Below are 15,738 nucleotides of genomic sequence, written 5' to 3'. Positions count from 1 at the left end.
CTTTCTCTTATACTGGTCACTGTGCTAAGAGTCTTTGCTAGCTTGCTTGGTGCCAATGCATATATTTAGATTTCCAACTTTTGACTGATACCCACAAGCTTTTATTTCAATGGGTTTTCTTTGCTGTGTTCATAGTCTTAACTTTCTGCCTTGTACTTTTCCAGCTGAAAACTGCCTAATCTGATGGTGTCCTATTATAGCTGTTGACATGGAAACATTGTAAGAAACTGTTTGTCAGGTAAGACTGCTTTCCACATAGAACACACACAGTTAGATGCATGTTTTGCTGACTCACTTTCAGCCATTTTAAGCTGTAGACAGTTTATCTTCATTGCCACTATCTTGCCCTGCGCCAAAGGATCCTGTTCTGAGTCTCTGCTTAGAAATAAGGCTGAAATGGATTATTTTCATCACAGAAACCTCAAACAAACCCTATTCGCACAAGTGGCCAAGTTCGTCATCATCATCTCCTAGCTTGGAAATTATCCTAGCTGACACTTTCTTGCTGGTTAAGTCTCCAAACCAGAACACAGGCAGTCCCACTAGGGAACTGGAAAGCAGAATGTATGTGCAATGGAAAGTTATTAAGGCGTTTCTGAAGAAAAAGGTGTGCTGGTTCTTTAGAGCTGGCATCACGTCAAGCACATTAGCTGTTCTGGGACATTATTTCAATAACTTACGAAACAGAGCAATAAGGAAAATGGCCAGAACTATGTACTACTTACTCCTACTGAAGCTGTTAATAGAAAAGCTGTCTCAGCAGGCATTAATAATTCAGCACTGAGGACATGATTTCAGGTCTCAGCTAGTTATTTCATATCTAACAAGCTTTATTGATAATGTAAAGATAAGATGAATTAGGCAAGAATGACTTTGATAAGGAGTTGCTTTATATTCTGTTTTACATTCGGAACTTCAGGCAGAGCTTGTTATCTGAGATTACTGTAGGCTGCGGTTTATTCACGCAGGGCTCAGTCCTTGGAGGTGCTCAGTACCGGGTGTGTTAGCTCTTAATCTTGAGCACAAAGTATTCAATGATTTGCAAAGCCACAGCCAGATAGAAATGAAACTGCTTTTTACCCCTTTTCAGTACAACTGGAGAATCATCTTTGATAAAGGCTTGTTGAGCTGGTTCATGCTAGAGCAGCTAATGGTGCATCACGCTGCACCTCAGAAAGGAATCAGTTAGATTTGTTTCATACTGGGTACCTAAGAGTAGCAGATATGATAAACATGAAGATGTGAAGGAGAGAGCTGGTGTCAGATGCAGAGATGAGACTGCTTTGACTGATGTGTTTACATGTTCAGTTTTCACTCTCCATTAACCACTTCTTTTTTGTCTCATTAAAAATAGCAAATGAACCTCATATTTCCATAACTGTTCATTAGCATCAGCACTGCAAGAAAACATCAGATGAATAAGAAATACAGCAACTGTCATGAAGAATTGGAGTAGCTTTTGAGGTGGCTAATAGTTTCAGCTGACTATATAGTGAAAACATTGATCTTCACAGCCCTAGGGTATAGGTGAGACGTGTTATATTTACAGTGGGGCGTTTCTTTTAGCACCAAAATTCCATCAAACAATAAGCCCGATAACCTTTGAATTTTGAATATTCCAAGTTTAATAATTCTCACATCTGTCTTTCAGCTGTGAGTGGCAACACCGTTGTGTGTCTTAGTTAACACACTTCAGTTAAGGACCTATGAAATGTTCACTGGCATAATACAAAGAGGTGTGAAACGCTCACAGCTCCCACTGACCTCAGTGAAAGACCACCTTAACCCTCTCCTTCCCTCCTAAAAAGCAACCTCTCTCCAGATATTCTTCAACTGTAAGCTGAATTTTTTACTACCTCCTTTAGTCTCTACTCAGCAGCATGGTACTTCTTGTAAATGCCAAAAAAAAAAAGATCCTCTAAGCACATAAACAACCTGAGTTTCATAAGAAGACATTGTGTTTGTATTCCCAAGGAGCTGTCATCTGCCTTCTTCATTTTACAGATAATCACAGGTTCTGTGAGCCAGATACTTTTGCTCCAAACTTGAATTTCAAAGTAAAGTATAATAACTACTGGATTGGATTTATTGCCCATTGTATTAGGTGATTCTTGTATTCCAGAATATTCCTTATCCTTCTCTGTTCCTCAATGTTTCTGATAATTAACAAAAGCCTGAGTGAATAGTTATTCAATTATACTGTTCAGCTCCTGAATGTCCACCTGGGAAAAAGGTCTCTCAGGCACAGAGAGTGACCCTCCTTGCTCTGAAAAATAAAGATAGAGAATACTGGTGCCAGCAGGATCTGGAGAAGACTGTATTCAGAGAAAGAACTGCTAAAAAGTAGCAATGGAATATTCAGAAACCCATAATTAAGCAGGACACGTGTACCAAGCAGGTTTCAATTTTCCAGTCTGAAATGGCATTTCAAGTGCAACAGCCCATTTCATGAGTGTAGGTTATGGGCGTATTGATCTGACCATTTCCAAACATGTTTGTTAAACACTACTATAAACCCCAGCTGTCTGTCTTATGCCATTTATTGCAGATTTCCTAAACACGTTTCCATTCTCTACTGTAATTTGGACTGTTCAATTGCCTAGGAATAATCCAGGGTAAGTGAGCAAACTGTAGTAAAATTCCACGTTCCTCCACTTACTGTTCAGTAGAGAAGATTCTAATAGCGTCTATCACACCATTAATGTACAGGAATGGCTGTGCAAGCTCTAGCTATTTCCCCATTGAAACCAAACAATAACACCTAGGTGCCAAACTCTCTTCCATTCATTCTCCAGAAATCTAGATTGACCTACAATGCTCTGAAGCCTGAAAGAAATGTACAGCAGGGGGTTGGAACTTGATCTTCAGGTCCTTTCCAACCCTAACTGTTCTATTATTCTATGAATCACAAACTCATCCAGCTTGATGACCATGCACTGAACATGTTGATCCTCAAGAGTGTGAACAACAGCTGAAAGTGAATTTAGAAGGAATTGTAGGGAATAAGAGCACAAGGAATAAACCGGACTATTTAAACAGGACTGACCATATTTCAAAGCTACTTTGCAGAGTTTGACTGAAGCACACAGCCGAGGCAATCCATCAGAAATCCTGATGCTACAGCTTTTTCAACGTATGTATATGCATACTCTTGTGAAAGAGTGAGAGATACTCAGCGTTGGTAGGATTCAGGTCAGAGAATATGAAGTGTCTCTAATACAGGTGTTTACATCTCAGCTAATCACCTGAGGCTCCTTCCACTCAGCTGTGAGAAACAGACATTTTTAGGGCATGATTCGCCTGAGCAATTTTGGATGTCTGCTTCTGGAGGAGATGAATTGTGCTTTGAAAGTGCCAAGCACACTCCTCTGACTCATGAGAGATAGTAGGCAATTAGCTTAAGTGAAGATGCTTTGCCATGTTTGTGTGAATATAGCATATATTTAACATGTTATATACAAATACATGTATTTGAATTTTCTTTTTTTTTTACATTTTTATATGTATACATTTATATATATAAATATATATTCTCTTCACTTGCAATGAGTGTTTAGGTATGACTATTCTATACCTCTCTCTACTTCCCCCAGTGCCTCCTCTCTGAAAAGCCCTGATGAAATTATATCTTCATCACATTTTTCCTTCCAGATCTACACAGCAGAGCTTTCCATCACCCAGCCTGATGCTATCGTGTGTTCAGATTTCACTACTATGATGTCTCCAAGAACTGCATTTCTCATGTGGATTCAGTCTTCACAACTGCCTCAGCCAAACTTCAGCTGTACTCAGAAAAGTTCCTATGTGGGAATATCTGTGATTTGTTGAAAACCAAAGTCTCTCTAAGCAATATAGCATCATGCTGATTTCTGAGAAGTACAGTTCTAAGGAATTGTGTATAAAGGTATCTGATGCCTAATGGAGAACTCATTTTGGTGGAAACCAGAGTAAACAACCCAAAGTACCTCAACCTTGACTCTCTTTCACCTGCTGCGAAGTTGCTATGGCAAATCTTCAGCTTTTGCTCCTTGCAGCTCAATAAAAAGAGAACCAGAACACACTCATTTTTAACACGTAATGGTTTTTGTTTGTGCAGCATACATCTATCAAAGCTTAGTGGCAATTCCAGCTAGAAGAAGACAAAAATGTAGTGGCCTAGGAGGCAGCTGTGTGCGCTGTGCAGTGTTTACAATTAGCACAGCATGGGCTGGAACAAAGAGATTGATCTTAAACTTCCTCATTTTATTGGGAAGAGGCTTTGCCTTTGGTTACCCTTCCCACTGTAGCGCTCTCCCCTGGAGAATTAGTGGTGGGGCAGCTCTTCTTCTGAATTTACAACTGGATCCAGCCCTGCCCGAGCTCTGACTTCAAAACCCACCTCTGTGGCCAACTGTACAATTGGCACTGAGCTGATGCACTTGAAAGTAGAGCTGAAGCTGAAATATCTGCATTTCAGTAAGCTCAACCAGTCCCGTTATACTGGGCAACAAGTAGCCATCCCTGGCAGTGTTCAAAGCCAGGCTGGATAGAGTCTTGGGTGACATGGTCTAGTGTGAGGTGTCCCTGCCTATGGCAGAGGGGTTGAAACTGGATGACGTTAAGGTCCTTTCCAACCTGAACTACTCCATGATTCTATGATTAGGTGGTATGATGTTTGGCCACTGGTGGTATTGAACACTGACAATGAAAGGGCTGGTTGTGTGCGTGCAGCTTTTGAGTTGTTTCTGCAGAGTGATGCAACTCTCCATTGCCTGTTTGTGGCTTTGGATAGTTGGAATTTTTAATTACGGATGTTATTTCAGAAACTGTCTTGTTTGAATAAAGATTAAGAGGTGCTGTGGCTGTTTATACAAAGCTTAGCTAGTTATTTTTTGTCTGTGAATCAAGAACAAACTAAAAGAAGGCAGTTCTTGTATGCTAGATGACTCCTGAAATCCTTTTCTTTGTACATCTAGTAGCAATTACTGAAGTGCCTACTTATACCCTCAGAAATCTTGCACCAGTACTTTCAGCTCAGAAGGAATCTCATAAATCAATAGGAAAAGCCCTTCACCATGCTCAAGCTCTCAGTCTCCTCTGAAGCTTGGCAATTTTATACTAAGTTTCAATGGCTGCTCACTTCACCAAATTTTTTAAAGGACTGTACTTCTCTGATGCTTGACTCTTCAAAAGGCTCTCATGTTCCACAGCCTGTGGTTAAAGACCATTATCTGACACTTCCTAAGGGTACCAATATAACCACACATAGCCTGAAAAATTGGACTATGGATCTGGACCTAGAAGAACAAAGCAAAGAACGCAGCTATTTCAAGACAAACAAATATATAGTATTACAAAAGCAGATTTTAAAACTTTGAGCCAAAAAAAGTCAAAAGGAAGATATGACTTTGTATAAGAAACACTAAAAAGACCCATATGTATGTATATATTACAGTGATGGGTTTGTTTACTTTCCTCATTAATCATGAGCTGATGGCTGAATTCCAGTGAATTAAAAAGAATAATAGCTAAAATTTTAGCTTTTCATTTCAGTTATTGAATTCAAATGAAGTTCATGCATCTTCAACAACAAGTTAATAGATTTTTCATTATATTCTCTCACTTTCTCCTTTTCTTTCTGTATTGCTTTTACTCAAAGATTTACTTTACTAAGAAAGATTTAGTGACAAAGAGGAAATGGACTCCCAGTAGAGTTAACAGCATTTCCTACTGCTCCATCCTACCCTGAAGTCTCGTACTTTGCCTTTAGTGTCGTTGGCTTTCTGATATAACATCCCAAATAGAGACATAGGGTTGGTGATACATAAGGAACAGGTAGTACTGAAAAACCATTTTCAGAGAATTCCTGGTAAATATTCCAGGAGGCATGAGCAAAACAGACTGGGATAAAGAAAGAAAAAGATTATAAAAGTTAGAAACACCAGAGTATGCACAGATAGAAGATCATATCAAAGAGCCACACAATTTATTCTGAGCAAGTAATTCTTGATCATTTTCTTGTGCTTGTATACACTGCTTAAGTGTGACTGCTAATTGCTTTCAGCCAACTACTTCTAGTCCTACATTCAACCCATTATTCCCCTATTAGATTTTATCTCACTTAATTTGGTATAACTTCTTTTATATATCTCAATTAAAAATGTTATGCTCTTTAAGTAGGTGATGGATGGGGAAATCACAGACTGTAAGAGCACCCTGTGCCCAATGAACCCCACATCCCTTGGCAAATCTATTTACAGAGCTTTGCTTTTCCATGAGCAGATAATGACAGTTTCAATTATTACAACCTATATGGACCTTATTTTATTTCCTTCTGCTGCCTAGAACATACTTACTTACTTTGATTAAGATCCCTGGCTAAACAAACGCTATGCTTGTACTCAGTGAAGCAAAACAGCAAACTTGAGTCATAAACTTGGCATAAAAGCTACAGATTTGCAACATATGGCAATATGCCTCTAGTTTTCTTGCACATGCTGACCAAAATAATCCATTGAAACAGAAATGTCCTGAGTTGTAAGAATACAACAAAACAAACCCTAAATGCCAGACTTTTTACATGGGTCCCTGCTGTAAAGAGTTTATTCATAAACTGAAAACCTCAGTTTCTGAACTCACACTTTTTTTCCCCTTAGTGCCTAGTGTAGACATAAGTTACCTTTATAATTAGTGTAATATGACTTGATCTACCAGTGCCTAGTACAATGCTGCAGGTGCTGCTGCACTACAAACACATTGTAATAGTATGTAAAATACAGAGCTGCTCAAACAGACTTCTCAGAGTTGGAAACAGCCAATTGTGTGGGTTTGACTGCAAAAAATTATGCTAACAAAAGTGACTGAGGCTTTTGAGGTTTTCTGCTTGAGAGATTTGGGGCATTTTTTGGTACAACTCTGGAATAAAAGAACAGGTTTTGCATTTATGGTTTGGGAAGTGATATTTAGATATGCAGCTAAGACATCAAAGATTCCTGCAGTGAAGCACGAGGGCGTATCAGCCTAGCGAGACAGACCACATCCAGAATTCATGAACTAGTGGAAAACTAGGCTCATAAGTGCACACAGAGCAATACCGTATTCAAGACCTAGGCTAGTCCAGAGGCAGCATAGATTTATTAGCTTGGCTCAGTATGCAAGATAATAAGCCTCAGTTCTCAGCAGGGCTTACCGGGTTGAATGCTGTTACAGGGGTAATTGCACAGCTCAAATCAGTGAGTGGTTCAGGACCCTGTGTTAGCCCTTTATGTGCACACCTCAATTGACTTGTGGTTGCTGGCTTGGATTTCTTGCACCATTGCTCCCCACATATTGGGTTCCTGGCTCAATTCAAGCAAAGTAAGCTTGGACATACCCCAATGACTATAGCTTTTCATAAAATGCAAATTCAAGCCAAAGCTTGACAACAACATCACTTTGTGTTACATCTGCAAAAAACCTCCCGCAGGTGGAATAGCTCCAGAAGTAAACACAAAGCCAGAGAGGTCAGGGAAGGTTAGAGATGCATCAAAACCCATAAGATATCCAACCTGACCTTGCCCAACAGCAAATTCACTGGTAACAGTGATCCATATCCTTTCAGCCTTTGCTCTTTCTGGCAGCAGTACCAATTAGTGCTTCATCTGGTTGGTGCCCACTAGAATAAGGCCATCTGTGCTAGCATTTAAGTTTTCCTTTCCTTCTCTGCTACTTTACCCCTTCATGCTGAGGGCATAATGATAAAGTGTAGAATTTAGCCTTAATTGGATCTCTGCAATGTTATCACCTGAATTAGCTCCCCTATGAATAATTATCACTGCCTGGAGGCTGACAAATTGCTTCCTTCTGCTTCATGATTGTCAGGAATTTCAAATGAAATGCTGAGCATGGGGGAAAAAACAAAAATGAAAAGCCGAGGAAGCATAATTATTAATATTATTAGAGGATTTGGCACAAAGGCCCATAGATTTCCCTGAGCTCCAAAAGGTATGAGCAACAGCAAGAACTTTCTTAGGAGCAATTGGGCAACACGCAGTCTTTCACCCAGCAATGACTATGGCAAGGGACTTGCGCAGTCAAAGCAAAACTATAACCACTGCTACTGTCTGGCTCACAGTTATGCAGTTCCTATGTTATTTACTACTCCATTTAGCTATGCAGATCAGCTTGTTTAGCATCTCATCTGCATATTTGATCTTGCTAGGTAGACGGTAAATTCTTTGTAGCACAGACTGATAGAAATATAAACAAGTGCAACTGGGTAGCAGTAGATGGTCATGCACTTAGAATAGCATATAATAGTCCTTGCTTGGTCAGAACAAGGTCTTGGGAAAGAAGTGCTCTTTATGAGAACAATCAGTCCCTGTCTGGGCAAGACCTCACACAGAAATGCAATGCGTCACTACACCACAATATCCATCACAGATATCAAAAGAGCTGACAACTGGTAAGAAATCTTCATCTCATAACACCAAATCACTATAAAAGTATAAAGCTCTTTGAAAATGGCTTGAAACAATCGGATTAAGCAATAGATCTTTGTCCGGTTTTCACATTAATGATGCTGTGCTTGTAAGACTGATGCATTTCTCAGTTCAATTCAATGCAGTTCCTCAAACTTCTTCCCCACCTTGCCAAACCCACAACACATAAGTCAGGAATAGACAAGGTAGCTGCCAACATATTCCCAGGAGAAATCTCTCCCTGCTTACCTGACATACAGTGACCTCTTCTGATTAGTCCTCAGGGAGCCGGACCCAGAACTCATGCTGTGATTCATCATCTGCTCACGCAGGTCATGGATTTTTGCCTCAAACCGAGCGTACTCTAAGGAGATGAAAAAAAACAGACAATAAAGATATTTTAGTTTTCTTGACCTATATAATCATTAGGGCTGCTAAATGCAAATTAGTATTAAATTAATGAGTTGAAAGCATGTCCTGAAAATTGAGGTCTAACAGGACCTTGCATTAATATATTATTTTAGGTAAATATGTGCCCTCTTTATTGTGCTACCTGAACATTTCTGCACTATGTGACAAGTCAAGTAGTTAGACTCTCCCTCCTCCAGCTTCAGGACCTTTAAAGTGTGTTACCAGATATTTTTCAGCCTGCAAAAAGCATGTTGAAAGCAGTTTTGCACTATGTAATTCCTCCTTCCAAGCAATGAGATACCTTGTTGGGGGGCAGTGGGATGATGCACTGAAGTTACTAATGACTTAAGCATTTAGTGTAAAATCCCGCTGAACTAAAGGAGATATATCAAAGTCTAATTATCCTCAAAGCAGCTGTGAAATTGTTGTATGAGCAATAAGCCACCTATTTACCCAGCCCACTGAGGATTGGGCTCTGTTCCCAGAATGTCTAGATGCTTTGCAACAACAACTAATTCATTTTATTCAGTGCCCTTTAACTTTTCATTGGATAATAACATCTGACCTTTCAAAGATCCCACATTTTTCATGGACACTAGCTACCTTCAGTTTGGCTTAGCAGAGTGATTTGATTTGGGTTTTTTGTTTGGTTCTCCTTTTTACTTCTTACTGGGCTCATCTTAACTCCTTCCATTGAGCTGCTTTGGCATTACCTACTGAGTTTGTTAAGTAGATGCTTTGCCAATCAGCTGGGAACCACTGCTGTGGTATAAGACTTCTCAGTCTTCCCACATACCTATGACTTCACCAACTGCAGCTGAAATTTTGTATGTTAGGAGAAGAGACACCTACATGCAGACTGTATTTCAGATTTATTCTGTAGCTTGTTTCTTGCTCATTTCTTTCACCTAGAGAATAACTTTAAGCATCTCAGTGATTTAAAAGCCAAAACCCTCAGTGGAGCTAAGGCTCATTCAAACCTATTTTTTTTTTAAAGTGGAATTTAGTTTTGAAGTGTTTATCCCAGTGTAGGATTTAAGTTTGCTGTATGTGAGTCATATTTATTCTATTCTCCCACTCCAGAATTTATTTAGTAAGTGCTCATCTTCTGAGCAAGGCTTTGTTTAATTTGTATTTCATTAAAACACATCTAACATTTCTTCTTGGCAAATAGGGAAGGTGACCTTAAACCCAAAAAGCTTGCATTTCTCTTCCTCATACAGTGTCAGCCATCTGCATACAGACAGAATACTACAATTTTAAGGGTTGTCACTAGGTCTCTTTCATATGTGGTAGATACACTGAAGAAGACAGAAAACATACGGCGTAATTCAGCTTCTTTGACGTCTTACATCTGGGCAAGGCCAAGGATAGGAATGATTTACATCACAGCAGCTGTAATGGCAGCTTTCCCTTTAAAATGCAACCATATCCCAGGCTGGCTCTGTATCTGAGGTGTGGGAGTAACTCCCAGATTTAGACATCAATCTGGAGAGCAAGAAGAGAGGATTGAAAATCCGACTCTCTCTAGCACAGCAGCCAGCTATTTGCAACCCGACCACCAGCTCATGAGATACTCGAATGACTACGGCTTGGTCAAATGATGGCATTATAACTTGTGTTCTGACTTGAGAGCATGCTTGTGATTGAACTGATTTTAAATGACTGTAGATTTATTCTGGATTTAATAATCTCTCTCTTCCTGGAAGGCATTTTGAAACCACAACATGTCTTTTAAATTGTCTAATGAATGTGTGATGGATATTCAGGATTCAAGCTCTTCCTCCCTGCTTGATATTAAAAAAAATACTGAATGATAGTTCTGTTAATTCATGTTCTTGAGATGTTGTTTTCCTTTGGATGGAAATGCACAGATAATTTGAAGATAATAAAATGTATGGGTCTATATTTTCTCACAGTACCTTCTTCCTGTTTATGTACCAAAAAATACTGAAGTGTATGCCTGTCCCTTCCCTGGACCGAAAATTGGAAGGCCATCCATGCCATTCTGCCATCAGAACTGCTATGGTAGTGCTGCCCTCTGGGAAAAAGTCCTTTTTCTTAACATTTCTTTATATCTGGGGTCATTTCAGAGGACCTGTTTGCTAATAGCTTTGCATTTGCTAGGTGAGTGGCAGTGCTAAAGTCCAGAAAAACACTTCCAGCTTCCTTCAAATTCAGCACTGAATCTAAGTATCACACTTTCAAGGCTTCTACACAATTAAAAGGACGCTGAGGTTGTGACACGCTGAGAAGAAATACAGTTAAAGCTGATTCACTAACTTCATGCCCTTTAAAGAAAGGCAGAACAAAGAACCTGTTGCTGCTGGAGTGCATCATTAGCGAAATTTACCAAATTTGACTTAGCAAAATCCATCTGCAAAGGTCCTACCCGTTGCCTGATTCACTAATGATCTAACAAACTTAAGGAACTGATAAAGTTGTGCGTTAAACCAAAAGGGCAAATGCATGAGCAAACTGTAACCTATATTATCGCTGAGGTCAGACTGGATGATATAATGGTTTGCCCTGGCCTGTGGCTCTAGAAATATTGCTGTAAGAAGGAGGGCAGATGAGATGGAGGGAAACAGTTGTTCATGTTCCTCTTCAGAGCTGGCTCAGGTCTCTTGGCAGTGTAGGTAGACCTGAATTTAGCTGTCCCAAGGACAGAGATACAACCCACTAACCCTGGAGAAGCTGAGCTAGTGCCACTGGATGTGGAAAGGAGACTGATGCTGTGAGGAATGGCCAAGCTGAAGGGAGAGTAAGATCATTTTCCAGGGTTCTGGCACTGGCGTGATGCTACATGCTGTTCCAAGAAAATACCCATTTTTCCAAGGGTTTATTTTCCAAAGTTGGCTCTGCTCAACTCTCTGGGCAGTCAGGAGAGAAGAGTCAGCTTGAATTACTACAGTGTGAACTGTTTCCAAGCCCAGCCAAGGCCCAGGCTGAGTGTATTTATCAAATACAGACACCAGTAAAAGAATAGAAGGGGAAACACCAACTCTCTGTCCACCTATGCAGGCTAATGAGTCCAGTGAAAAGCATTTTTACTGCTGAAGTGATTTAGATACCTAAAATCATACAACACCTTCTACAATTGTGCAAGTGGGTACCTACATAGTGGGGAGGGGTTGTTTTAACACACATATCCCCCCTTTTCAGTTTCCTATTGACTAATTTTGATGGCCCATGATCTGAATCTGTTAGTCCGATTACTCAACACTTAACTCTCTCCAAGTGTTGTGAAGAAAAACAGCATGAGTGTGTGAGATCCATGGTGGATGCATAGACATTAAGGATAGTTGGGATGTGTGCTGCTGCGACTTAAGTCCTTGCATACACATGGAGCAAAGGGTTTTCCACTTAAAGTAAGCAGTGCATTGAAATTTTAGGTTCAAATTCTCCAAGTCACTTTAGAAATGGCCTAAAAGACTATGACACTTGAACATACAAGAAGGCTTCTGGAAGTCTTAGATGCATTTGAGAGACTAAAAATGAATGCAACAAAATAAACCTCAAGAAACTCTTAGAAAATCACAGTAAAAATCAAGTAATTGCTAAATCTAAAAATAACAAAGAGTGAGATTTTGTATCTGAAGGCTTGATGTTACTTTTTATCATATAAATTAAGAATAGCTATGATAGATGAATAAATATGCTGCAGCTTTTTGATGAGAAAGAGTTGCAGAATTTTACAAAGCTGCGTTACTGTTATTTTTCACTTTTAAGTTGATAATAAAGAATTTAGCTTTGACTGAATTTAGAGAACATGATGACCAAAAAGCCCAGATCCTACAAGTAAAGTATAGTTAAGCACCGAAATGTTGACGTATTATACAGTACTTCAGCATCACAGGCCAGGTCTTTATTAATTTGAAAGCTTTTAGTGCTGGCACCTTTAGAGAGAGAGCGATTCTTTCTGTCAGCAGGTATCAAAATTCACTTTCCTGTGTAATTCAAGACCATCACTCTTTGATTCTAATTGACAGTAGATTTCCTGAAAAGTAGGAACTCAAACTCAAAAGTACAACTTGAACTGTCCGTTTTTAACAGACTACACTACTTAAAAACCAAACCAAAAGAAAAAAGACTAGGAAGACTTTAGTTAGAGACAGAATTTTATCACTTCAAAAAGGGCATGTTAAATAACTCTAGACGCCGTAATAAAGGAATAGCTGCCAGACCAGAGTCTCCATCAGTAGCAATTTGGCATAATTTCAGTGGATCCAGGCCAGCTTAAACCTTCAGAGTTTTTCTTTTGTTCTGTTTATGCGAACAAAACTTATATGCCACTACAGCAAGTCATGAACTTATTGCCTTGGACATCTGAGATAGCAATGTGCATGATGCTATTATTATGGTAACATTATTTATGCTATTTGTATAGATTTTTCCCCCCTCTGCCTCCCCTCAGGAGATGTCTTGGCTGAATGGTCTGTTTTAGAATAACAGCAGAACACATTTCTTTCTGCAGTGAGTGTATTCCATTTCTGCCCCTTTTCCACCGTGTTGTCCAGTCACCACTGTTTTACACATGGAGGTGAGACGCAGGTGAACAGACCAGCACCAAGGCTGGGTCTGATTCTTGCTTTTCCATGGATTTACTTGTGAGTCACAAAGAGTAGATATCATCATACTGTGGCATCTAAGGTAGAGAGATTTGAGTGCTAGATTACTGCCAGGTGCAGAGAATCCCACAGCCCTAGAAGCCATTGAAACTACTGTAATACACATAAAAAGTGAAAGAAAAAGACACAAACTACTAATGCTTTTGGCTACTATTTTATGCCTGTTTGCATTGTGGTTTTTGCTTAATATTTGGTTTGAGTCCAATTTTGCTAAAGTACCCTAACTGCTGTTTGTAGATGATTAGGATTTCACTTCTATAGCGGTCTGAGGTTGCAAGCATTTACATGGCAGGTTACTGTTGGTGAAAAACCTTTGTGGACTGCAGTAATTTTGTAAGAAATAAAGAAACAAACACACTATCATTAGATATAGTTCACTATTCCTTTGGTCCTTGCATCTTCCTCTTCCTTCCCTTCCTCCACTGCCAGGGATATAGTTCTGGACAAGGCTGGCTTTGGGTCTTATATTGTATAGCAAATGTTATGCTTTTAGTAAGTCCAAAAGATCAATTAGGTTTAACATCAGATAAATTCAGGACTTAATAGGAAAAAAATGCACATGCAACTCTGATGTTGTCTGTAAGCAATGCAATAGTGTGCCTTATTTATTGGGGAAAGTGTTGCTCAAAGGGCCTTGCTCCATTCATGATGCATCAAGCAACAGAACAAGTTAAGCTACTATTTCTTATCAGTAATATAACTCCACTGAGCTCACTCAAAGGAAATGAAAAAACCCAGTACTGGGGAAGGGAAGATATATTTAGATTTTATTAGTTTTCATTAGTTTAACTCTATCTGCTTGTTTTTATTTGGAATGCTTTCAACCCAGTTTTCCAGGAACCTTTCAAAACCAATGACACAGGCAAATTTACTGATTTTACCCATTGCTTTGGCCTTTAAAACTTCGGCACAGTAGGGCCATTAATATCTTTATTGTTTGATAATGGTTGGTTGCTTTCCTTTATCAATGCACAGGTATTTACGTTTGAGCCTGTTATATTAAATTTCAGCAATGTACATTTGTTCTGTAGCTGGCCTCATTGCCTAAACATCACCATTAACTTTATTTTCATTTGCTTTATTACAGGAACATAATGTGTCTTCCATGTCTTGCTCCATTAGATACAGCTCTCATATTGTGTTAACTGTGAATATATATATATATATATATATATATATATATATATACACCTGAAAAGATATCTTCCTCCCACAATACATTCAGGAGACTAATACCGTGTTCTATTCTTAGTCATGGGGAATATAATTCCAATATAAATTAGTCTCTAGAACCTTTAGTTTTAGAGAAATCAGACCTCATAATGAAAGAGAAGTACTAAAATAAATCAAGGTATTAGTGAGTGATAAGCACTATGTATCCCACTGAGGTGTTATTCTGCTTGTTCCCTTAAAGCTTGTCCTTGGTTTATGAAGTGTCATCCTGGACTTTCTCAGCTGGTAATCTGTTGTAGTTTCTTCCAACCATTGAAGAAAGCTGTAAGCAACTCAACAGCTTTTTAAAACAACCTTTTCCAATTTTGGGAACCTTTTCCTGCACTGAATTTTACTGTATTCTCAAAAATCTGGTCTCCCTTCTATTTGAATTGATGCATCCCTGAACTAAACAGGACTGTTTGTGGTGCTTTCCACACCTAAGGCTCACACTGAGCTAACATCTTGGAAAACATTGTATTTACACATGTTGAAGGAAGGGCAAGGCAAATAAAAAGCAGAGAGTCAGATCTCAACCATGCGTTTCACAACACATGGGCTGCCTTGGCAGCACAGGGTAAAATCTTGGAAGAGCTGGGCACATCACTTCACCCCAGGCTTCCGACTTGCACAGCCACACTTGCCCAGCAGAGCAGCATATGTCTCATTAACCTTGATAGCTTTGTAGGAGTTACTGTTTCATGCAGCACAGAAATGCTTCAAGATCTTTCTTGTGTTTTAGGCACAAAATGACTCTGTCAAGGTGAAAATAAACAACCCCACACCCTTCCCAGCATCGGAATCCTCTTTCTTCCACAAGTATTTATGCAAAGAAGCAAACCCTACTTTCTATTAATAGCTAAGCTAATTCATTTAGCTATTTTGTCGCTTCAGGCTAGTGGTGGAGGATCTTATTTTCAGGCATTTATTAAATTTCCACAATTCTCTATCCAAATTATTGCCCCTGGTCCATTTTTACTTATTATTTTTGCTTCATTGATTTTACGTGCTTCTGCTTTTTACTAAGTGTAGTATTATCTCTTGGG

At 39.2% G+C, this 15,738-nt stretch overlaps 1 protein-coding gene across 37 annotated transcripts in view; it reads right to left on the bottom strand.

Moving 5' to 3' along the window:
* Positions 1-15,738, bottom strand: part of DLG2 (discs large MAGUK scaffold protein 2) — a 1,003,655-nt gene that overhangs the window by 84,863 nt on the left and 903,054 nt on the right. For all 37 annotated transcript variants that reach the window (XM_062639108.1, XM_062639096.1, XM_062639094.1 and 34 more), the window contains one exon: positions 8,688-8,802. In XM_062639108.1, the coding sequence (XP_062495092.1) occupies positions 8,688-8,802 (115 nt within the window). The remainder of the gene's footprint in view (positions 1-8,687; positions 8,803-15,738) is intronic.

The sequence above is a fragment of the Pezoporus occidentalis genome, unplaced genomic scaffold (genome assembly GCF_034315485.1).
Source record: "Pezoporus occidentalis ecotype Australia unplaced genomic scaffold, CSIRO_AGI_Poc_V1 ctg6, whole genome shotgun sequence".
Classification (NCBI taxonomy): domain Eukaryota; kingdom Metazoa; phylum Chordata; class Aves; order Psittaciformes; family Psittacidae; genus Pezoporus; species Pezoporus occidentalis.
Note: the sequence above shows the minus strand (reverse complement) of the source record. Positions and strands in the feature narration are given on the sequence as shown.